Genomic DNA, 25,720 nt, shown 5'->3' with positions numbered 1-25,720 from the left:
TGAATATGATACATATTCACTTGTAAATATCGACCTTTTCCCCGCTGACCCGACATTTGTGCCATAAATACTTTAAAAAGCAAGCATGTGAAATAATATGAAATGCAGCCATAAATAAAGGCTGGATTTCAGCACTCAGTGTAAAAGGGCTCCATAAAAAAAAAAAAAAAAAAAAAAAAAAAAAACATAAAAAAAGGCCAAATGTGGTTGGAGAAATGCACACTACCTGTCAGAAGGGATGACGCTTGATTTAATTTCAAGGATGGCATCAAGCGGAAGTAGCATTCAGTCATCACGGACACAAAACAGTCAGACTGAACTTAACCCACAATTTAATTAGCAACCAACTTAGTAAAACTGCAATTGATCAACAATGTTTATCACCATACTTCTTACTTTTGCAGAAGAATGCTGTTACATGCTGCCATCTAATGGTGTACATTTAGAACTGCATCGTGGGCCTCACATTAGTTCTAAGCATCGTAAACAAGCTCCAAAAGTCAGAGTTGAGAGAAACAAGGCTTTATTTCAAATTGATTAAATGGCAATAATAGAAACCTAAAATATAGCTGAAAGCTAAATGAAAACTGGCAAAACTAATAAAAAATAAGGAGAAAATACCTATTATACATTTAAATATATACAACTTTGATAAATAAACCAATACTGTTGAGAATTACGATTGTTTTGTTAAATGCTCTTGGAGCACTTCATCTCCAGAAGCAGAGAGGAATAGAAGCAGAAAACTGAGCAAGCAGGGGGTGATGGGTACGCACAACAATGACACATAAAACAAGAGTCAACTGCAAAGCAAGTGGTCAGCCATCAGAACCTTCCTCACTGGTTTGTGACAGTATTTTCCTAAAAGTAATTCTGTATTTACTCACACCAAGATGCTTATTTCCAGACATCAATTCAATCCTTTAAAGCCTCCAAAACAACAACATGCCTTAAACAAGCCAAAGCATACAGTACTTTACAATGGTTAGTGAGGTGGATGGGTTTGGTCTTATAATTAAAAAGGCAACTACATGGAGCATGGGTATTAAAGACAGACACAAAAAAAAAAGCTTTGCTTGGTTTGGAAAGGAACATTTATGAAGAAAAAGAAAAAAAAAAATCACACTCGCTAACCAGCAGCAATTCTCATCACACTAAATCTACAAAGAGCACCAGGCACTGTGCAGCAGTAAAGAAAGTTTTCCAACATTTAAGTTATTTCTGTATGATTCAATAATAATAAGTGATCTTGTGTTAGAGACAAACAAGGATAGGTTTGTGTAGAGAAAAAAAAAAACAAAAAAGGGGACTGACACTTGTGTTTTCCAGGCATCCTAAGACCTCAAAAGCCCACAGCTAATCCTCTAGTTGCATCTCTGGAGCATTCAGGAAATGAGTTTGGAGACTTGGATCAGAAACCTCCATCCAGAACAAAAGACACACTTAAGTTTCACATTTACAAAAACAATTCAGCCTAAGATGAGGATTTGTGGAGCACCTGATGACCCAGGCAAACACATTTTTCTTCTTTTTTAAGCAATCTCCTGAGTGGCAACTCTTTGTTTTCTTAGTAACAGAAAAGTGTTTGTTTTGTTTATTTCTATAAAAGGTCTATCAGTTGGCAAATTTCTCCCACCCACCTCCCAAAATGGCCTTTTTGCGGCATCTGCTGCAAGACCGTTTTATTTTACAAAAGCTACCAACAAGGAGGATTAAACAGTAAAAGCTGTAAAAACAGACACATAATACCAAAACATATTAAAGCACATCTGAAAAGCTCTTGGCTTTTCTTTCAGATTGTGAAGAATATTTTGGTTGGGGTTCCTCACTCGGTCAGACCTGCTGAGTACGAACAATGAGTGCAATGGGTGCCTGCAGGATTATTTGCATGTTGTCTATTGGTACAATGTATAATGGGTTGTGTTCTTTTTAAAGATTCTTCAGGTGGGATTTTGCTCAGATTAACAGCAAATTCCCTTCCTGCCTAAGACAATGAGAACATACAAAGCTGTGAGAGAAAAGGAGACATTCAGACAAGAGGTAAGAGAGGCTTTAACCCTGACTGTGAACTAAAAACCTTGGCATGCTTCCCATGGAGTCCAAAAGCCTGTCCTGGGATGTGTCCTTGAGAAATCCCTTGGAAAGGTCCGAGGCAGTCCTTAACTGTGGAATCTGCACTAGCTCAGACGGAGCAAGCAAATCCCCTGCTTATTCAAGTGCAATGTCAGGAGTTCTGAGCAGTTCTAGTGCCTCTTCATGGACGATACTTTCTGCTTCCTGGCAGCCAACATATCGTAGAAGGGGTCCCTGCTGATGGCAGCTCTGTGGGAACATACAGAGAAGATTTCAGACAAAAACATATTGGAAACAATTGTACAAACTGATGCTCTAATACAGCATATTTCAGTGAATATGTTCATGACTAGTTATCTTTTTCAGTTTAGATATTAGAAACAAACTAGAATCCAAAAAAGATCACTTCAGGATGTAGTTTATGTAATTTATAGTTTGTTTCTTTTTACTTTGAGGGAATACTCAAACAGTTCATAATATCCCAGTTTTTCTTATTAGTTGTAAAACAAACAATTTTCCAAACGAAATTTTCAAAGACAAAGAGCAGATTTAGTTTTCACTGTACTGAGCCGTGAAATGCATTTAATACAACCTGCAGCTTTTGAAAGTATATTTGTATCATTTTGGAGTTAAAGTGAACCCATAAGACATTTATATGATTGATATTTTATGTATAATTCTTTCAGCTCATAAAAAAGAAGGCTTCAGTGAACTTCCTGGTGAGGGGAAAGTGAATAATAAATTCAGACTTTTTGTATAGTTGATGTAAAAAACAAAGTCATTTCTAAATCAATGTGTCAATTGAATTTTCTTCCATTGGTTTTGGATTCATTTACAATTTAAAAAGATGCAAGTCCCTAACATCTTCAAAGTGTAAATGCTTGATACCAGTGCTCTGCTACCAGTCAGACCTTGCCCTTGAAGCAATTGACCTCATGGAAAACATTGCAACTAATCAGTTGTTTTGCAGGGAATTCATGGAGAGACGCACAAAAGTCTGACTGAGGTAATTAGCTTACCAATAATAAGCCACTAAGAGTCTAGACGGGTTCAGGCACCCGGATGATCATTGTCTAAGTGTTGTAAATCTTGTTTGGTGTAAAGGAAGCCAAAGTAAAGACTTGGATGACACTGCAATTGATCCAAACATTAAAAAAAGCTACTTCAGTACTTAACCATATGACAGAACTCAAAGTACCCAGCTAGTGATCTAGTTTTAGTTCTCATATCTGCAATGGTAGTTTTCTACTTCTCTATTAAACTGAAAAAAAAGAGAGGCCAACATTCAGGCATATATGTAATGCTTCCAGTTTTCAAAAATGTTGATATCATGCTTTACCACTTTTTTTCCCCTGAAGTTGTACTTGCAGTTAAAACCATCTGATTTGCTGCTATGAGCTTTGCATTAAAATAAATGTACAGTCACAATGAACCAAAAAAGAAAGAAAACAAGCATTTACTTAATGCTGTTCATCCATTCCTCTTTCTCCTCAGCAGTGGGGGCAGAGATGCGATAAAAAGTGTGGTTGCCCTCGACAACACGTCCATCAGCCTCAGTTTTGCACGCTTTTATCACCTGGTCCTTATTATCGGGGATAAAAAGCTCAAAGCAGTTCTGCAAATATAAAACATATAAAGGTCAGAAATTACAGGATGCTGATATAGTTATTTATCTAAAGTTGAATTATATATCTCTAAATACTGCAGATCAAAACTGCACAAATGTTTAATCTTATTATTGATCCAACTGTGTGCAGTTGTATGATGAACCAAGAGAGGGAGCTGTACATACAGGCTTCTTGTCCTCCACTTCTTTGATGCTCAGGTTCTCCAGTGGGATGATTCCTCTGGGCTCTTTGTCCTGCACAAATGTAAAACAGGTAAATCACATTTTTGCTGCAAAACCCGAAGCTGGAACTGAGAAAAACAGTACTTACTGTGGTGTACTCAAAGTAGTAAAGACAGTTGTCTGTGAGGATGAACCACCTCCTCTTCCAGGTTTTTACTCGTCCCCCTGTGGAGCAAACGGCCAGTATCAGAGCAGCTCAACAAAAACAGGGAAAAAGAAGAGAGGAACGAGCACCAAAGCGCCAGCTCGAGCAGCAGACAGACAGATGTATGTGCAGACAGACATATGACAGCTTCAGATGACTCCTCTTAACAGCTCTTCCTTGGCTTCATCACCATATTTCTTTTCCCCTTTTACTGCTATCACCACAACTTAAAATACTCTTTTCACAGACATTTAAAATGAATTACCTTACATTTGTTCAGATAATATGGAGACGGTGGATGTTAAATTGAAACTATTTCTCCTTTAATTACATTTTCATGGTGCCTTGAAACTCTCCTCATTTAAATGACTTCCCTTGTTTGCAGACTCGGATCAATCTAGAAAGCCAGAATCAATACAAAGTATGCATTTTGATGTGCTTTGCTCTCATTGAACTTCATGAACCACCCTAATTAAATTACTTGAAGGCAGTTATAAATGCTGAGAGAGCTCAAATTAGTAAGTGAGAGCTGAATTTGGAAAGTAAGGAGAGATTGAAGATCACGCTCTGACCTCAGTAACATCCACTGAGGGGTCTTTGGTTAACTCTGTGCTCGCTGATCTGTGGTTGACCTTTTAACCCAATAGTCACCCAGACTTCCTATGAGAAGAAACCTGATCACAGAGGTGGATGGCAGTTTAACTGGGAGGATGGGATGCCAAAAATTCAATAGGGCTGGAATTCTAGTCCTGGAGCAAAGAGGCTTCTCTGAAGGCATTCAGACTAGGATTTCCTGTTTGGGTTTGGTTGAGTAATTTCTCAGACATATAAAAGCAGTATTCACTGAGATGCAGGAGAGAGCTTTTCTAATCATGGCATGGGAACATAAGCCTCGTCTAGACTAGACTATCCCACCACCAGTGTTAGTAAGATGCTGAAATGTGAAACCCATTCCTGACAGGCAAAGTTTTCAGAAGGTTTCTGTTTAAACATGAAAAAACACACGTCTATCATCATATAACAGCAGTGGCACTGTATATGATATCCCATCATATTACAGACATCATGATAGGTCAACACACTTGATTCTACGCTTAGTATCTACAGACACCCTTGAGAAGTAACAAAGATGGAGATCTGTGACTCTTTGCCACATACTGATGCATGAGCATGTTGCAATGGCAAAAAACAAACAACAAAAAAGGAAAGCAGACAACGGGTAACGCAGACGTGATGGCAGAATGACACAGCTGATGGCCTAAGATTTGATTGGCCTGGGTCAAAGTTGTGATTGGTTTAATGATCACATCACTTCCTGTCACTTAGAGACAAAGAGTTCCAGTAGATTGTTGCAGGGATGATGCTGGGCCAGACTGGACCAAGTAACCCATGCAAGACAGGACTGTGGGAGGATGGACATGAAGGCTGGGAGTAAAAAAACTTTATCATTTATATTCCTTTTTTGATTGAATATTCTTTGTCGCTGCAATAAATGAGCGAATAAATGATCAAAATAAAAGAAAAACTAAAAAAAAAATCACAGTGGGAAATGACAAAAACAGGTGCACTTTAGAAACAGATTTAAAATGCTGAATAAAAATTATTTGAGCAATGGCAAATCCCTTTGAGCATACTCCTTTGCCTGTCTTTTTCCTCTCACAGTTTGGTCCAATCTAGTCCAGCACCGCAACAGGCCGCAGCACTCTTACCCTTCATTTCTGGCACGAGATAAGAATAGCAGAGATATACTGATAAAAAGGGTGCATTATTCCCTTTCCATGCAAGCAAAACACAAAAGACACCTTTCAAATAGATAATTGGTTCATGATCAATTCCAAAAGTTCTGTGCTTTGCTCGCTGGATGGAAAAATGGTATGATGCAGCTTCCAAATAAAAAGAAGATCAAAGAGAGTAACCACCAGAGCATACAGAGAAAAAAGGGTCAAGCCGCTGAGTAGAGTTGTCACAAAGCAGCAGTACCGAGTCAAACCCACAAGCAACTAATGTGCCCGGAGCTCGACAAAAGATAAAAGTGTGGACAAACCACCAGGTCAATGAGACACTGAAAAGACAAACATCTGAAGTTCAAATGAGTCAATGGAGAGACGAAAAGCAATTTACAGACCAAAATACCCATTTCGAATGGCATTGGAAAAAAATGAAAAAGAGAACAAAAGCATGGCAGACCACCAAAAAGCACCTGAGAGCTGAGAGATGGACTAGCGTTGGGAAAGAGCAGGTGTACATACCTCCTGAGGAAAGACAACAGCCAAAATCATGGGAACAAACAAACAAACGAAGAAAAGAAAACATAACAAATCAAATTAAATTATAAGGAATTATAGCACCAGTCCTTTTAATTCTCCTTCCAGTAAGGCTTTAATGCAGTGCTTTACAGCTTTTTTTTTTATTAACATGTTCTTTATCCGTCCACAAGAGGGAGGCCTACTCAATGCAAACTCTACAAAAGTTGCCAAAAACACTGCATGAAAAATCACCTCAACTTGGATCAATTTCTGTTTCATCAAGTAATTCACCTTCCACCCTGATTGTTTTATTCACATCTGCATGTTAGCAGTCACTACAGAAAGAAACATTATAAACCCCTCCTTTTGTAGTCAGTTGCACAGATTCATACTGATCATGGGATTCAATTTTTCTTCAAAATTACAAATTCTTTAAAATCACTGTGAATCTGTACAACAGAGAGGAAACAGAAGCTGGAGAAATGTGGCAACTAGGATTGTGATTTTCTCTCCGTTGAGTGATCTTACAGGTCGAGATTCTCTGGAACATTTCCAATGACAGAAATATGTGTGTGTCTGAAATTTAGCTTATTTGGAAATGAAAAATGTCCCTGAAGGGGTAACAGAGTTCAGATAAAATGCAAATAGGCTGGAAAAATATGAAGATTAGCTGAATACCAGATCAGCTTCCAAACATGATAGTTTTGCTGAAATTTGCACAAAAACACCATCCATAAGTTTTTAAAGTCAGTAATTGTGGGCATGTGTGCGTGTCTATGTGTGTCTTCAATAATTCAAATGTCTCTACATGTGGTGGTCTGATTTCAAGGCCGCATTTATAATACATTGAAGCATCTTCAGATGTCTCTAGTCGAATGTGTATACCACCTATTCACACGTGCTTACAGGTACCTTAACACACACCCACACACAAACACACAGAGTCCATTGACCATGGGGGAGACACTTGTTTTGTTCAAAACATAAACTGGAATACAGACGCAACAAATTCTTTCACAGGAACGGTCGTAATAATGACATTGCTCCCATTACAGTTTGTGCCCACAGTAGATACTGTCACTCACCGAGTTTTAGCAGCCAGCCCTCTCTGTCTGGGTTGAAGAAAGTGTGTGTGAGGTCATTGCCATCATCTTCTGGAATTTTAAAAGGTTCATTCTTGATGCTGTCATACAGATTCTGTGTCAAGGAGATAACATTTCAGATTAGGGAAAATGCAGAAGGACACTGGTGGCAAAGTCTGGAAAAGCAACTCACCCTGAGCAGGTCTTCAGGCAAATCTCCTCCATCATTTATGCCTCTGTTCATGGAGATGAATCGCTCCACAGTTGGCTTGTCCTTCACATTGGGATTGTGAAGGCTGGTGTTTAGCATGATTATGGCAAATGAGAGGATGTAACAGGTGTCTGCAACACACAATCAGATGGGAGAGGCTTGCTGAAGTGTTAAAAGTTGACGTTATCATAAAAAATGGTACCAGTGTTTAATGTTGGGTTTAAATATGAATGTAAATTAGCTGAGCTGAAAGCACTGCACTTTTGGGACCACAGCAGAGAGGAGCAGACAGAAGTAGCTTCATTAGCAGAGAGAGTGGGCAGACTACACGTGGGCAGTTAAAAATGCATGTGTGTTTCTCCACGTGCACATCAGAAACACATGCATTGGCTTAAAGACACGGCTGACACAGCAGCACTTCATAAGCACTGTTAGGCTTGAAAAGCCCCATGTAATATTCATATCCATCTGAATCTATGTTGAGCCGTCTGTTCAGAGAACGATTTCCCAAAAGTGAGACACATAGCAGACTTTGTGTCTGCTAAATAAAGCAGCTTAGATATAATGCTTTTAGATATGACTTGGCATAACATTTCAGCAGCATGGAAAATCACGCACTTTAGAGCCCTTTTCATTATCCAATACATTCTAACAGAATATAAACTGGAAATCATTCAGGGTTTCTCACACACACACACACACACAGTTGGATCTGTTGCCTACTAACATTATCATATGCACAAGTGCCTCATAAGTAGTTTTGCACAGGCCTTCCTATTCAGTATGTGCAAGTGTTTGGCCATTGTCTCTCCCACCTCTGCAAAATTACAGTCAGTCATTTCAGCTCAGTTTGACTGAAAATACAGCTTCCAACTTCCTCTCATTGTGATCTTTTCCCTAACCTAACATTAATCTACCAGAAAATGTAATTAAACTAATAGAATTCATTAACACTGCTGGCAGAGACTGGTTACACTCCTGAATTAAGAAGCCCACTTTCAAACAAATTGAACACTAATCGTGGTTCTCATCCAAGTAATTTTCTCAAACCACAAGATAAAAGCTCATCCATTTTATCCTGTTCAACTGTTAATATTTTTTTATGACAACACTACAAGCTTTACAACTTTGTGAGTTGATGGCAGTACCTGTGGACTGGAAAACACCAGGGTTGCACTGGCAATAACGCTGAGCAAAGGCCTCCATCATGCGGTCAATCTTCTGGGCCTCTCCTGGCAGCCGAAAGCTCCACAGAAACTGCCTGTCATGAGAAACAACTCTGCAGTCAGCAGCTGTCTAACGTCCACTATTAAGATGATTAATTTTCTCTTCTCAGACACGAGACCAAAGCTGACAGATGCATCCTTGCTAGTTGCAAATCAGGGTTCTCTTAAAAAGTTATCATCATATGATTTATGTCTAAATGGAGAATATTAGCTTACCTCAGGGCTTGCACCAGGTTGAGGTCCGTGAATTCGTGAAGCTCAACAAAAGCATGGAGGACTTGGACATTGAAGTCATCTCTAAAAGAGACAGGGAGGAAACAAATGTTTCTAACCAGTTACCATGTCAAAAGCTCAAAACAATGACCATATAAATAGGGGAAAAAGCCAATTATTACTTTCAGCATTAAGAATGGTTCCACAATTTTTATTCATTTTTCATCTGGGACATGGTTGTTAAGCAGGAATAAACAGGGCTTCTGCAGTAATGGTTGGTCTCATCTGATACACAAATGTCAGAATACCGAACAGAAACGTGACTGTGAACTTATCAGATTTGTTCTGTCTAAAACAGGCTTAAAAGGTGTGTGATACAATGGAGAGCATATACCCCCATCCTCTCTTATTCATCATCTAATCTAGATCATGAGATCATCCCCAAGCTTTAAGTCCTTCAGAGTAAATGATCTGCCCTGTGGGATCATGGGAATGCTCTATGGAGCTTATAGTCATATCCAGTCACCACCATTTTCAGTGGACAAAAGACCACACGGCTCTAAAGACTCCCTTGCTGTTAGCCTCTCCTCACAGAATCACAAACACTTAGAAAGCTTGATAGCAATCCAGCAGAGAGCGTCCATCAGCTCCATTTCCTGGTCTGACTTTACAGAAGACCACACCCTGACTGCAACAAAAGAACTGCCTCCAGGCTGTGCCGGCTCTATATCAAATACAATATTTCCGGCATTACGTGTGTCCATCTAGCACGGACAATCTCTGATCTACAGTGAAATCCTTAATTGCTTTCCAACACATGCGTTCCAGAGCTATGAGTCTGGTTAATACTGGTGAATGAGTAAGATAATCAAAGACAGATGGAGGCTATTGAATGAGAGACAATGCCTAGAGAGGATAGTTTAAATGTGGAACCAATAAGCAAAATGTTTGGAAAAGGATGGGCGTGTGTCTGACCAAGAGGAAACCGTAATAAAGAAAGTATGCACTCCATTTGAAGCTTTTATCAATCACACAGATGGAGGATCAAGAGCATAAAAGAGAGTAAGATAAAGCATTAACACTTTCTCCTGACCTCTCTCCGAGGTAATCTCCTATGGCTGTTTTGTTGAGGCCTTCGCCTTTGTAGAGGAATTGAGCGATGTCACCCCTGGTATTCTTCAGCAAGTCGTTCTCAATGAGGAACTGGATCCCCTGAAAATAAAGAGGGTCCATAGTTACATCCTGCTTATGAAAACATGTGGGATACATTCAACTTTCACCTACCTTTTTGGGGTCCATGTTAAATTTCTTGCGGCCCATGGCCACCTGCTTATTCCTCTGCATGTTTTTCCTGTAAAGCAAGAATTACCCAGTTAGTTGTGCTTGAACTCATGACCATAATGTTGGAAATGACCTCCATTCTATAATATTTTGGTACTGATGTCAATGTGATCATATGAGGAGAGAAGAACTTGTCTTTTTCTTTCTATCAATTTATCTGGCAATTTGTTATAAAATGCCTTATTTGGTCAAGGATGTAGGAAAAATATGAAAAATACTTTAAAGTTTACAACTATGCCAATGAATAACAAGCAGAAAATATCAGCTTACCAAAATCCCATTTCTATATTATATCAAAAAGTTTAACTTCCATTTTAAAGGATTCAATCAATAGTTTTTTGTCACTTTTGGGTCTTCGTTAGTCATAAAGTCACATATTACTCTCAAGTACCAGACCAGTGAATAATATATATATTTTTACAGCCTCTAAGCACAACATTTTATTCTTTGGCCAGGGCTGGAGATGACATGAAGAAAGGTGTTGATCATGTGAGATGCTAAAGTGTTGAGACGCATATGGGAATGTCTTATTTCTCAGAGCTTGAATTATTCAAGGGTCAAAGTGCATCCTAAGAGTCTGCTATCACCATGGTTACATTCCCAGTTGATGAGACGTCACTAGTTCTTCCCACAAGCATTCCTTTGCATTTTGTCAACCACAGACCAGCACTCACACAAATGACCGTTTATAGTTTTCAATCAATGTATCACATTTAAAATTTAAAAAAAAAAAAACATCAAAAGAAGATGCCTGGACTCCCTAATGGGTTACAAATGCAACTGATAAGAGTTTTTCGGATCATCTCAATAGCTGACAGGATCCCTATCCACTTGAGTAGACTAGATCCAAGCTCTCCCTCTCCTGAGACCATCTATTGTCTGCTTCTGCCCGCACACCCGCTACATTATTCAAAGAGGCCTCCCATCATGGGGGTGTGCCTGATAAAACATTTAAACGGCCTTAAAAGCTAAACCAATTTGGGGGAGAGTATTTGGTGTGATGGAAGGCTTGACTTGGCCATCAAACATGAATAATTGACAGCTTCATTTTGCTAAGTCAATAGCTGGGAAGCAAGGAGCCAGTTTAGGGAAAACAGAGAGAGAAATGTGTGATCAGGAGGAGGTCTGGTCCCATTTATTTACCTGTCCTCGGTGGACCCCAGGTCCTCAATCTCACTGGTCACTTCTGCTATCTCATCCTTCAGCCGCTGTAAAGAAAACAAGCATTCATGTAAAAGTGACATGAAAGTGTGTGAATTATATGATAGTTGAAACTACAGAGAGGAATGGAAGTGTGTGTCCAACACAAACAAGCGCAGCATTCATATATTTTCTTTAAAAAAACAAAAAAAACAAAAAGGAATTACCTGTTTGCTAGTAAGCCAGGTGGCCTATTACATAAATATTCACTGGAGTTAAAAAGATTAACAAAGAACAGTGGCTTCTCATTTTAAATATTGTTGGACAATCACCTTTGTCCTCCTTTTTAAACTAAACAAGAACAATGACTCTCATACCAGAAAATATGTGTTTATATGTGTGCTCACCCCAGCAATCCTCTCAATCTGAATTTCACTGGCCAGAGGAGATTAGACAATATCCTCAATACAAATGGAGTAAGAAAGCGTATAAGTGGATTATATTTTATGTTGCTTTTTAGTGATTAATGGCCATAAAGGCAGATTTAGTCGATCATGCTGCCCTGCTGGTGCCAGTCTGGCGCAGGAAGGTTGAGGAGGGTGACATCATCTTGACGCAAGTGTGGAATAAAAGGGTTTCGGATAAGAAAATATTTTAGTATACAAAAAATTTGGTTTTTAAATGGTGTTATTTATTATAATCAAGTCCCCTCATTCATACCCTTCTACAGTGTTGGTGCACGATTTCTTTTGCAAAATACTAACTTACCACAGACCAAATCACAAAGGGAACATCTGTGTTTTCAAGGACTGCGCAATCACAACACATTCCTCAGATGCTTGCCTCCACAAACAAAGGCTTAGCTCATACAGAACAGAAGGGGGTTGCGGTGGGGAGCCTTGACATACAGGACCAGCAGAGGAGGGTGTGGGAGTCACAGATGAGAAGTGGGGTCAGTATACAGACTGACCCCACGGTGAAGAGTGGAGAAGAGAAGTAGAATGTGTGTGTCCATGGGGGTGTGTGGAAGTCACATCACTAACAGTCTGATCCCCAGTGGGACATATTTTACTATTGCTGGTTACTGAGTGACAGAATAACCATGAGCAGCTATCTAGAATAAATCTGCTGTGCTCTGGGATCATATCCTCAGTCAAAAAAAATAAATAAATCAGCATTGGTCATGGACAGAAATCAGATAAACCACTTTAGGGAAATTCGACAGAGCTGATTTGAATCCAGGGCTTTGCTGGGGAATCATGAGCAATGTTTCACTCACTGGCTGCTTTCATACACACATTCACACAAACCTTATAATGATTCTGTATAAAGTCATTTGTTGTGATATTTTTACATTCAAAGTTGCATTTTAATCAAATACCCAAAAGATTCCCGTTACATCAATGGAGGTTTCCCTTTTTTGTTAAACACAGTACATTTACAGAACACAAATGGATCAACAATGAATATAAATTATTTGCCAAACAAATGAGTACTTGACAAGATACACCTCATATTTCATGAAGTGGACAGCTAAATAGATTTTTTGAAAATCTGGATTTAAAGGACACCCTTTCACCCAAAAAAAACCCCCACTAAATCTCAAGCATAACTATATGAATATCTTATTCTGGCAACTGTCACTGTTTTTTAAAATGTTTCCAAAAGTCTTCCACCATGCTTATTGTAGCCCTTTTTACTGTTTATGTACTCCCAGATCTGAGCAGGCATATTTACGTACACCGGCATATCTTCTTTCATTATTACCTGAATTTCCTCCTGCAGCTCTTGCTTGCGCCGGCGGATATTCTCCAGCTCCTGCTGCTCCTCTGGAGTGAGGTCGTCTGGCACTATAGAAAGATAAAGGGGAAGATTAAGGGTTAGCCGCACCTCAACTCTCATCTGTGCACATATGTTCCTTAAACTTATCCCTAAAGTTGTGTCGTTGCACCAAAATCTAATTTTACTTGATTTTTATTCAAATCAAAAGGTGACTGCATGACTGTGTAAAGATTTATTTAATCATGCTTTCAGAGTTATTATAAACATTCATGCAGAGACCCAAGCCAGCAAGAGAATCTGAGGAGAAATTAACATTTCAGTGACTTAATGAAATCGATCAGGTCAGGTAAGACACTTCCATCACCATCAGTACTACAGCAGAACAAGCGTGACAGGTCTCTAAGTGCTGCTGCTGAGCACACAATAGGTAGTTATAATTAGCTTGCTCTGTGACGACTACTGAGGGTTGAGCAGTGTCCTAAAAGCACAAATGAAATCACACTCAAATTAAGAAAAGTCCAAGCACAGTTTGGTTTCATTTAGTTTAAAGCACTGAACTTTGTATTGCATTAAATAAAAGGGGCAAGTAAGTCAAGAAGAGACTGATTTCAATGTTTGAAACTGTTCACCTGAGTAAGAAAGCCATTATAAAGCCCTTGATGGAAGACTCCGTGAAGTACACACCATCTGTCCCCAATCAGGGACAGATGGTGATGAAATAAAGGACTTTAGTAGAAAATATGTGCAAAGCAGATACATTTCTGAAGTGCAGAAAAAGTTATTCAAATAAAATCAATCCATATTGCTGATATTCCAATTCAATGTTTCATCATTTTAGTCAATAGCTGAATAGAATCTGATATCAATTATTTGGATGTTTGGCCTCATAGTACTCCTGGGTCAATGCTGGAAATAATTAAACAAACAAGACAAGAATCATTTTTATCTATCATGCGAGGCATTCTTCTGGTTCCCCTAGTGACCAGGCATGAGCCCTGTCCTGACCCGACCTCTACTACTTTTCCCCATTAACACAGCAGCAGAGTTTAAAGGTTAAAGGGCTTGACTATATGGCTGACTCGGCAGAAGTCTAGAAACATTTAACAAGGCAACGGTTATCTAGTAATGAAAGAAAAGAGGAATCATGTCTAACTCTCTTGTACAGGGTGAGTGGATGAAACACCAAAAACATGCGGCACAACAAAAGATACAACAAGAACATGAACTGTGAGTGACAGAGAAATGATTAGCTTAACTGTGCCTTTCACACTTTATCAATAAGCAAAAGGCATACAAGTCTCAACATCTTGAGGCAAATACCCATGACATTCACTGGAATGTCTGTTAATATTCAACACAAAGACAATGTACAATGGAAGCAAAAAAAAAAAAAAAAAAAAGAAAAGCAGGAGACTTACAGCAGGCTGTTGAGAAATGCCAAAACAAAGCAATGCTGTCTTCCCCATCTTGTTTTCAGACAGTTTGGGGAACACAGCAGTCCACCCAACATTGGATAACCTTTTTACACATCATACCTCTCTGTCTACAGCACCTCTTGTGAGCCAGCTGCATCAAAATGTTCTGAGTATCCATGGAAACCATGGTTGGATCATAACAAACCCTCTTGCTTACAAGAGGGAGTTGAGAGGATGGTGCTGAGTAAAGACAGATACCAAATATGTATGCAACTTTTTTTTCCTTGTTCCCTTAGGAGTAATAATATCAGATATGCCATGAATGTTTTGAAAGCACCAATAGATCTAAGATTGCATGAACTTGTGTACTTCATCCTCAAGATTCACATCACTTGAGTAATTCCAGATTGTTCTTGTGGTAAACAGCAAAGAATGAGGAACAGGGAGTACGAGTTTGAAGTAGGAAGTCCATTTCTCTTTCTGGAAACATGGTGCAAGATTAGGCAGCTGGCAACAATGAAGGAAACCACACAACGCAACGCAGGACTGCATTTACAAACACCAAACAACCGCAGCATTCCTGGCTGAAAAAGAAGACCACAAGGTGGAAGAGCTGAGAAGAGAAATCTGCAGAAAAGACTATAATTTATCTCCAAGGAGGCAAAAACACAGCAAAATGATCATTGAAGCATGAACTCTACTCACTTGCTTTATCCAAGAGCACAAGTAAGATCAGTAGAACACATGCAACATGGCAGCCAGATCTTGCAATGAAAAAAGTTTAACTTAAAAGGATCACTGTACTTCTCTAATGTCATCTGAATTAATCGAGAAACTAGCCTTCTTGACTTTACCCAAAATAAGCAAGACAACATCAGGGAAGGGAGAAGCCCCAACCACAACTGTGCCAATATGTAGGCGCTGAATGGGTGTCATTTTCCAGAACACAGCAGGTGAGGGGAAAACCATCCACTGTAACCATCTACTGAGAGGCATTTGATTCTCCTGTCTTGAACTGCTGATTTGACTCATTTTATAAACTTCTGCCAACAAAAAAAGTGTCATCAAGGACAGAAAAGGAAATGAAAAATAGGGAGGCAAAAAGGCAAATGAAGAAAAGAGGGACTGATTATTTGGTTTTAGTGAAGTGATAAAGGAGTTGCAGAAAACACTTTTGTTTGCCACATTTACAGTATGTACTGAACTTCTCTAGTATAATTCTGACCACAAGACTTTCTCAGATGCAGAGTTGGGTCAGCTGACAATAATAGAAAAACAGACAAGTCACATTGTCATCCCTTCAGGGACTTGCACTGTCTAGAAAACAGGTCAGTCAGGGGAATTACTTACATAGGCGTGTATGCAGATGAAGGCGTGCATGTAATGAGTGCATCCGCGCAATAAGACTAGGGTAAAGTCACAAGAGCCCACATGACTCTTCAGGCTGGCTACGAATCAGGATTCAGCAACTTGTTTTTTTGTTTAACATCACAACGCTACAATCTATGATAATATAACCAAACAAAAATGTTCACTCTTTGCCTGAGACCTCTTCCTTTTCAACCACAAAGATTATTAAAACAAAGATACAAGAAAATAAACAGTCAAATTTAACTTAAAATCAATGAGCATTTACAATAAAAGACTAATCAATAAAAGATTACTGGCAATGATCAAGTATCGACAGAGGACCTTGCTGAGAACAAGATAGTGCAGTGATATGGAAATCTGTTCTTAATAAAAAATAAAAAAAAATTTTAAAAAAAAAGGATAGGCCAAAGTGCTCGTATTCTATATCCTCTGGAATATTTCTCGACATTTATGAACGCTATTAAATCCAAATTTATTACTTTAAACAATCAATACTTGGCCCCTTAAGGCTGACAATGATGCCTTCTTCTGCAATGCTGTACTGCTTTAGACCCAGTCTACGGTTTTCCATCATTACTTTTGGAGTTTTTCAATCAATCAAATGCTTGACTGAGCTCTAAATCATATGAACATTTTCCCTGCAATATGTCCTTATTTTTGCTACTAAGAGTATCTGAAGTGTTCTTAGAAGGACAAAGCTGTTTATAGCCAGGGTTGGGTCAGCAGAGAGCACCAGGGATGGGACATCAAGGGAGAGACCAATTATAGTTTCCTCTCCCACTGCGGCAGAGCCTACTAATACACATCTTGATTGCCATCCTGGTTAAATAAAATTTTAAAAAAAAGAGCAGACATCTCATATCCACCCAGATCACTGAAGAATTCTCCTTGGAAAATGGAGAAAATTAGAATTCTCCATGCTTGCAGGATTTCTCAGTCCCCTCCATGCAAACATGGCCCAAATTAGAGAACTCTCTCAGCACTTATGGATCAAGACAAAAAAAAGAAAGAAAGAAATAAACTAAATCATTTTTTTTCCTTTGCTGACCCATGCAGCACAGTTACTGAACAAAGACATTAGACAAATCTAAACTCACAGGTTATAAAAATCATTTGCTGTTCTAACAGTAACTGTATCATCTTTAGTGTTACAGGGCTGAAAATTGGGATAATTTTACTCTAAAACATTGTTGTTTGGTGGTTCCCAGAAACAGGTGTCAGCATCACTGAACATGTTTATATTGCAAGGCTACCAGTAATATGCTAACAGAAGGAATATGCAATGAAATGCACAGCCACCTGTGAGTGTGACGGTACTTTGATTACATTTGCATGAAGTGCACAGAGTGAAAAAATAAGATTAAACTGTGAGAAACAATTGCTCCCCTTTCATATTTCATAGTGTCTACAGCTTTTTCCCTCCTTTATTTTGTTTAGGAAACACCCCTCTTTGAACCCTTTACACTTAGGCTTGATTACCCTGCTCCTCTGCTTAATCTGCTTTCTGCCATTCTCTGTCTCTCCCCTATCTTTGACCTTTCATTTCCCTTTTAACCAAACTTGGTAGTAAAATTTAAGAACGAACATCAATTTATCAAGCCACTCTCCACCTGCCTCTCTTGACCTTTTCCTTTCAAGTGTTTTTGCTGCTGTATAACTGTTGTCTGTGCAGTTACACATTTAACCACTTTAAAACTTACTAAAAAGGCACCCTCCTCCCTCAAAAGTCCCTGTAGGCTCCAATCAATCGACCCCCGTGCCAAAACCAATAACTGCCCCAACAGTAACAAGAAGCAGTCTACTTCATAATAAGGTTTGATGCATTCAGCGCAAAACACACAATCAATAGTGCTTGCTGGAATGGACAAAACCCCTCACACAGCAGTACACAGAAGTCTACCTAATACTCTTTCCAGCTTTTGGCTGCTTAACACAAAAAAAGACTTAAAATATGACCATTTAAGTTGCTGACCTACCATCTGAGACTGCATCTCATTACTAAAGTAAATCCCAAGGGGCCTCTCTCTCATTTATATTTGAAACCACACACATAGACACATACTCAACTTCTGTATTAAAATCTTGCAACAGAGCAGAGCAAAGGATGTAAAGGCATTCTATCCTTTAATGTGGCCATCTGAAAGAACTTGTTCATCTATAACCTCCTAATCCTTGGCATGATAAACAGACAAATGCACCCATAACCAGACTGAAAAGCACCAAGATCCAAGAAGCATCCAACCTGGCCTATGGGTAGGAGAAGGTGAGAGGAGGAATGAGGGAGGAGAAGGAGCCCTGTGTTTGGCCAGGGAGGCGTGGGAAGGCAAATGGCAGGAGAACACAGAGACAGTGGGAAGAGTGGTGGGACAGTCACAGCTCTCCCTTTGTGTCTACAAGGAGCCTTGTTCTTCAACAAGACTGAGAAGTTTGGCTTTTTTTTTTTTTTTTTTACATCAACGGACATTAATTTGCTTCCTAACACTTAAACTTAGACAAAGGCTTTATCTCTGGAATTGTTAATATGCTGGTCTTCGGATAAATTATTCTACAAAGTAAAACAAAATGCAGCTTTATACTTCCTTCTTATCTCATACAAACAAAACAAACCCCCAACCAATAACACAGTTATAAGTGTGCACACCGGTTCTCAGTTAGTCATTTCATGTGTCAGTCAAGCTCCATTCATCAACCTTTATAGCGTTTACTGTACTGGAGGATGATACAGACAAAAAAAAATCCAGTAGTGTTTTCACTTGTTTGTTTCAAATGGTACAGCAAGCATGATCTCCACCGGCATTGATTTAACACTGTCTAACACTGTTAAAGTATAGCAGAGGGATGTCACATAATTAAATCAGACCAAAGTCTCACAGACAAGTTACAAAAAATAACATAATAAACCAAATAAAGATATTTTAGTGCTAACCTGAATGAGAAATTCTCCAGTCACTTTACTTCCTGAGAGCTCCTCTTGTTTTCACTCCACCTTGATTTATATAAATATTTATACATACATATATATATATATATATATATATATATATATATATATATATATATATATATATATATATATATATATATATAAATATTCATATACATACACACACATATATAGAGAGACCCAGCTTTCTGCTTTTCCTAGATCCTACGTGAAGCAGACATCCACATTTTAAGCGCAGAAGAAAGGAGTCTGCTCCTCCAGGCAGAGAGGGAGATACTGTTGAGGCTTCTCAGTGATACAGCACAGCTATCAGCCCGCTCGCAGCACGCTGACAGATAGTCCATTTGGAAAGAATCCTTACTCACCGCCTCACTCTCTCTCCACATGCTGTCACTACCATCAACATGGAGGCTCCACCCAGTGGTCATATTTTTTCTCTGCCTTTTTCTTTCTCTCAGAAACAAAACAAGTGCAACACAGCAATACAGTAAGAGGAACAGAAGGCCGATGTATTCATACCACTGTGCCCTCTGTTTCTATGAATGGTAAAATACACAGATTTCCTGGCAACAGGCGCAAAATCTGATCAGATTTGTTTTCTTTTCTGAGAAATTGTATTCTGTGTATTCACAGCTTTTACAATTTTGAAAAAGTTAATAATAACTCATGTTTTCATACTATTAATAAATTATAATGGTAAAAAAAAAAATTATATATATATATATATATATATATATATATATATATATATATATATATATATATATATCTCAGTGTTAACGGTTATATCAACACAACAAACACATATTGTGTTTGGTGTCCAAAAATGGATACAAACAAACAAACAAAAAACAAAGACCCATAAAGACAAAACTTTATATGGATATGTTTTATTCTTCCAGGCGTTTCCCATAGAGGGTGTGAGGAAGACATAAGCTCTAGTATGAGCTGTTATTATGAGTCACAGCTCAAGCCAGAACATTCCTCTCCTGATCCGTTACGTGGCCAGTCATTCTGACAACATCACCTCCAAGTTTAACAAAGGAGTCTGTGCTGGACACAACTGTGTGTTTTTGTTAAGGCTAGTGCATGAGTGTTATCCAGATGCAAATGATGCTCTCATGAGACTGAGCAAGGTTCCCAGCATTCCTCTTCATAGTCTGTGTTTTTACAAAAATGAGTGTGCAGTTGCCCTGGGAGTGTCTGAGGCAGTGAGCCCTTGCTTCATGTCTGTTTAGAGATGGATGAGTCAACCTGGAGCCCTCTGCTGTGCTGGCTGAACTGTGCCACTCCATAATAAAAGAGCTATTCCACCTGGTTTCCGCTTATAAACTGAGTTACAACTCTAACAGACTGTGCCATCATATCTTGCTTTAGGTAGGGTGTTTGTGTTGTTATAGACAGCGGTCTTCAGAGGATGTGAAAAAGTGAAGCGAACAAATACTCACAACGACAAAGAATTTGTGTCTGAGGAGACAATGACTAATAAATGCTTCAAACAGGAATCAAAATGTATAGATTAAAAACAGAATACAAGGCTCAAATGCCCCTACTGTTAGCCATGTCATTATCAGTCTCAATATTACTCTAAAAATACTCTTTGAAAAATTACAGCCGAAGATCAGACGCATTAAAATGTTTTTTTTTTTTTCCTCAAGGCAATCACAGAACAAAGTTAAGGCTAAAATAACAGAAAGAGGAAAGTAAATATGTATACAGCATGGCAAAGTGTAGTTTCCCAGCCATTTTAGCTTGTGACCCCTTTAAAATGCAGAAATGTCAAGTTGTGACCCCTCATCAAAGGGCACATTCAGGGCAGTAGTGGTTGTGATTCTAAAACTGCTCCCCCACATGCAGCCCAGTCTGTCAGTGCAGTGGTGTTGTTTTTAACCAGAAAGCTGATATTGGTCCAATCTAAGCTGCCGACAAGTTAAAGACAATTTTGGGTTATGTTTTACAGCACTTTCATTTAGACTAAATAAACAAATAACATTTTCCAACAGCTTTCAGAGCAGCTACAGAATGATCACAAAAGAAGGCAACTCAGACTGAAATGATCCCATCGCTACTCTAACATCACATGTCAACATAGTTCACAGTCAGCCTGGTGTTGAAGCTGCTGCACAGGAATGTTGGGACCAGTGGACGTGGGTGGGTGTGCGGGGACCGGAGCTAATGAATGTATAGCAAGGCCTGCCACCATACTGCTTGAGTCTAAAGCAAACACACAGATGTCTAAACAGTGTAAACATCCCGCAGTAACTTGCACAAACACACATGAACAATGAATCATTCTGAAAACAAAGAGGCAGCTTTCTTTAATAACCCGCTTTATGTTTTATTGACATTAATTGTTTAGATGAGCAGCTGTGAAAGCTACTGCATGTTTTCCCTCAAAGGCGGAAGTGCTATTTTTTCCCACAATGCATGCCTTTGTCCTCTGATACGGTCAGCCTTGATTGTTATCTGGACTGTTCTACTGTCAACATCCTTTATTGCCAATCAAACACAAACGTCTGCAACACATGGTGGGAAAGCTGGAAAAGTCAAAGGTCTTTTTTTTTTGTTTCCAGTTTCCATTATTGTGGAGCTACATTTTCAGTGTCTTTGTATCTGTCTGTCTTGCTCCAAGAAATGTTTGGCCTTGCACAAACTGTGAGATGTCATTTCCTGTAAGGATGTTGTCAAAGTTTTGGCTTCCTGTTTGTAAGCTGTTGTCTTTGCTGAGTTGAGGAGCAAAAGCTTAGGTTTTACCAAATAAGAAAAGACAATAACATACCTTTTCTGTCACTTTCCTGGTTTTCAACTTTGTGACTGAATCCCTGCATGCATGTTTAACTATTAAAATGTGCACAAAAAGCTAGTGTTAAAAATAGATAAGTCCAGCAGAGCAGGAACACAGCTCAGATTACTGTTCTCAAATGTTTGCCACACTGACAAAGCGTTTCTTACATTTTGGTTCAAAATTAAACAAAAGAATGGCATACTGAACTACCGAATCAAAGTCTTCTGTCATGATCAATAATTTTAAGACTCTTTTTAAATACTTTCATTTGAGTTTCGGTCTGCTGCCTAGTTTGAATTTCTGGGCCTTATCAAGAGGAATGATCACAGAATTTGGTTTCTTATAAAGAACGAGAGGCATGTCTATACCTGTTGCTGACAAACCTGAAAAACATTTTCACTAAAGCTGATATAGGAGAGTAAAATAATAAAATGTTGGCAGAAAAGCGTGGAACTGAAAGAAAAACACAGTTGTAAAAATGAGAGATGTTCAATTTCTGAAGATAGAAAAAACAATTAAATGCATCTGTGACTTAAAATGTTTCTGACTGAAAAAAGCAACAGATTCAGGTAGACTTCGTTTACCCGGTTTGCATGGTGACAGATGTATGGGTGTACACATGGCCCTCACAAATGAACCAGGTGTTAACAGTACATGCAGTGACGTTGAAAGCTTGGCAGGTAAATTCATGACAGATGCCACTAGATTTAAACCTGAAACCAGTTTAGACTTGACTTCTCTGCACCAATGTGGCCAATAAATCTTCTTCTCACTGTGAGATAATAATAAGGTATGATTTAAAAAATAATTCTCAATATTTTATTGCTTATATCATGAATTAATTACTTAACCAAAAATATATTTTTTTAATATTTAAAAGATAAAGTGTGAAAAATGTAAAACAACATGAGATATGCTGGGTTTTTTTTAAAGAAAAAAAAAAAAAAAGAATCAGGACGTCATAAGACCTCTGATTTGGAATATGGAAATCGGAGTATAATACATTAAGCTATTGAGCCTCATGCCTTTTTTGGACTTAACTTCTGAAGCCTTTCAGATCGGGCTATTTTCAGGATTATGTTATGTAATCTGAAGTTTTCTGAGCACGAGACTTTTAAGGTTTTTCACATGTTGAACATTTAAAATTACTTCCTATCACAACACATATGTTGAAGTGGTCTAATATAGTATATATATGTCTTCCGGTCCCAAAAAAGTCCACAACACAACCAACCAAGTATTGCTGAGCTCCCAAATATGATACATACAATTAGGGCTGGGCGATATGTGACGATATATATTGTTTGGATGATAGAAAATGTCAACCGTTTCATATGAGGCGCTATTGTTTACGCTACGATAAGGTGCTTTACTGCAGTATTTTACGTCAAGATGCGCTTTACAGCGTGCATGCTGCAATATATAAACAAACATGGAGAAATACAGTAGCAGATGTGTTTCAGAGCAGGATGAATCACTATAAGATGACCACCAAACCAAAACTGATGAGCTTGTTCATAAAAGAGGGGAAATTTCTGTCGCATGGATGCAGTTTGGATGTAAAAAGACAAACATGGAACGGACAACAGACTAGCTCACAGTCCCAGCAACGGATTTCGACACAACTCATTTTATCACCTGCACAAGAATCAGGATAAAGAATACAGAATAAAGAATAGAGTCAACGAGCAAACACTGCAAAATCAACATCAAGAAACTCCAGACGCAAACACTGCAACAGGTATTTACCATAGACTGTATAGGTATTTACCGGTGAAGCGTCATACAGCCATAGTTTCTTGCAGATGGAAGGAGGTCACTGCGGTCGTTGGCAAGCACATCTGACAAATAACTGATGACTGACACAAAATTACACAAACAATTTGATATTGTCATTTTATATCCCAATGTATATCGTTATGGGGATATAAAACGAGCTATATCGGAATATGAGATTTTGGTCATATCGCCCAGCCCCACATACAATAATACATCACTCCTCTGCACTGTTAAATCAATTTTCTATTATAGCAGTAACAACCAGCATGAATGATGGCCTGAGTGGAAAGGAGGACTACAGCTGATGCAGAAAGGAGGCTGCGATGTGATTATAGGAAGATGATGACGATTATCAAACTACCAGGGCATTAGTGCCAGGCAGGGTACACCGTACCACAGGGCCCATTAGAGCTTTCAGCACCGCTCATTAGGGAACCATTAGTGACAACTACTTTAACTTCCCAGACCACCCACCTCTAAGTGGCACAGACAAATGGACTTAAAAAGTATTGACTTCTCTTCTCTCTCCATCTCTCATTGCCTGTAAAAACAAGGCAGCTGCATGCCAGCCGGGCTCAGCCAGAACCACTAAGGAAAAGTTCAGTAGAACAAAGGAGCTGTAGCTTACAACAGACCAGACTTTCGCTGTTATCCAACATGATTAATAGTGACGCAAGTCATGGGTGCTAATTATTGCTCCCAGACTAACCAGGCTAAGGAGGTTTAAAAAAAAAAAAAAAAAATCAAGCTGACCAACAAAGGCCTTCTGTTTCACACCAAAGGCCACATACCCATCGCACTATTACAATCCTAACCATGTTGTGGGTTTCTGAGGCAACATGATCATGTTTAACCAGAACCAGAGTACTTGGTGAAAATACTGGTACACAGGAGGTACTGTGCTGTCACACCTGTTGCTTAGTATTTAGTGAAAACTGACACTGAGGGCCTTCAATAAGCCTCAAGCTGTTCAAACATTTTCTGATTTAAGCTCAAAATATGCCATTTAAACTTTTTTTTTTTTTTTACATTCAGATGTTGTGGAAATGTAATAATTTAGCTGGAAGAATCAATGCGAATCACACGCCTTCTGTGAAACAGCAATCTGTTTTTGTTTGCGTTTTCTACGAGTTTGTGGCTTGCAAGGCATGGTAGATTTAACTTGTGAGGATAGCGACAGTGAAAAATAAAGTGGCCATGCATAACTACTGACATCAACACAATAAGCAAGCCCAGTCTAAATATTTGGAGATTTATTTCTATAAACACATAGAAAATCAACACTTTTCAACACCAGACAGCGATTTGGAGCCGTTTAACTTTATATTGAGCGGAATTTTGAAAAAAAAATAAATAAATAAATAAAATGCAGTTCCGTCGTAATTTCACTCACCTACGCCGTCCTCAGATTTCAACACCATGCTGCTGGCGTCTCTCAAGTCTGCAAAGAAATAGTTTCCGGAGGTTTCCTCGAGACAAAACTTTAACCGAAAATAATTACCGACAATTTACTGAATTTCAAAGTTTTCAAACTTTAAGTAAACTGGATAAACAGCGTAATGACTCCCTCGGTAATTAAGGGTGTTTCTACCGTCAGCACAAGGGAGTGGTGTGTTAAGGAGAGTAATCGGACTTTAACCAGCCTGCCCTCCGAAGCGCGAGCTACTGTCAAGTTGACGAGATATAAATTATGTACTTCCGGTTTCACCTTTAACAATAAAACAACACCTCGCCGCTCACTGCTGAGGACACAGCTCCTCTTTCACAATATAATGTATTCTATGAAAAGTACAATGGGATTTCAATATTACTACTATATCTGAGCATTTACTTCATATAAAAGTAGCCCAGTTATAGTTATAACTGAGCTACTTTTAAACATCTCTACATGATAGAAACAAAAAGACAGACAAACATAAACATACTGCTTTTATTGCAATTATTTTACAAAAAGATGCAAATATATGGATCTTTGAGGCTTGTGCAAAAAAATTTTTATCTGACTTGTGTCTAGTTCAGCGAGTACATGCAAGTGTGTTCATCTAGTTTCCACCTAAATGGACTCTTCCTGCCCTACATTTCTGTTTTACTTTTCCCTTAATACTTTTAATTGATCAT

The 25,720-nt window shown here is 38.6% G+C and overlaps 1 protein-coding gene across 1 annotated transcript; it reads right to left on the bottom strand.

Moving 5' to 3' along the window:
* Window positions 1–460: 460 nt before the first annotated feature.
* cyth1a (cytohesin 1a) lies at window positions 461–25,178 on the bottom strand. The gene is made up of 13 exons (XM_079253220.1): window positions 24,996–25,178; window positions 13,294–13,376; window positions 11,530–11,594; window positions 10,330–10,396; window positions 10,139–10,257; window positions 9,049–9,129; window positions 8,755–8,867; window positions 7,589–7,737; window positions 7,399–7,510; window positions 4,011–4,087; window positions 3,866–3,934; window positions 3,534–3,688; window positions 461–2,322 (listed from the first exon to the last, which is right to left on the bottom strand). The coding sequence occupies exons 1-13, from the start codon at window positions 25,021–25,023 to the stop codon at window positions 2,244–2,246; spliced, it is 1,197 nt and encodes a 398-aa protein (XP_079109346.1). The 5' UTR covers window positions 25,024–25,178; the 3' UTR covers window positions 461–2,243.
* Between the last annotated feature and the right edge of the window lie 542 nt (window positions 25,179–25,720).

This window comes from Telmatherina bonti, assembly GCF_933228915.1.
Source record: "Telmatherina bonti genome assembly, chromosome: 14".
Lineage (NCBI taxonomy): Eukaryota > Metazoa > Chordata > Actinopteri > Atheriniformes > Telmatherinidae > Telmatherina > Telmatherina bonti.
Note: the sequence above shows the minus strand (reverse complement) of the source record. Positions and strands in the feature narration are given on the sequence as shown.

Coding starts and splice junctions, on each gene's coding strand:
- cyth1a (XM_079253220.1), bottom strand. CDS start 25,023: ATGGTGTTGAAATCTGAGGACGGCGTAG. Junction 10,258..10,329: donor TTAACATGGACCCCAAAAAG/GTAGGTGAAAGT, acceptor CTTTATTTTCAG/GGGATCCAGTTCCTCATTGA. Junction 7,738..8,754: donor TGGTGTTTTCCAGTCCACAG/GTACTGCCATCA, acceptor TGTGTGTTGCAG/ACACCTGTTACATCCTCTCA.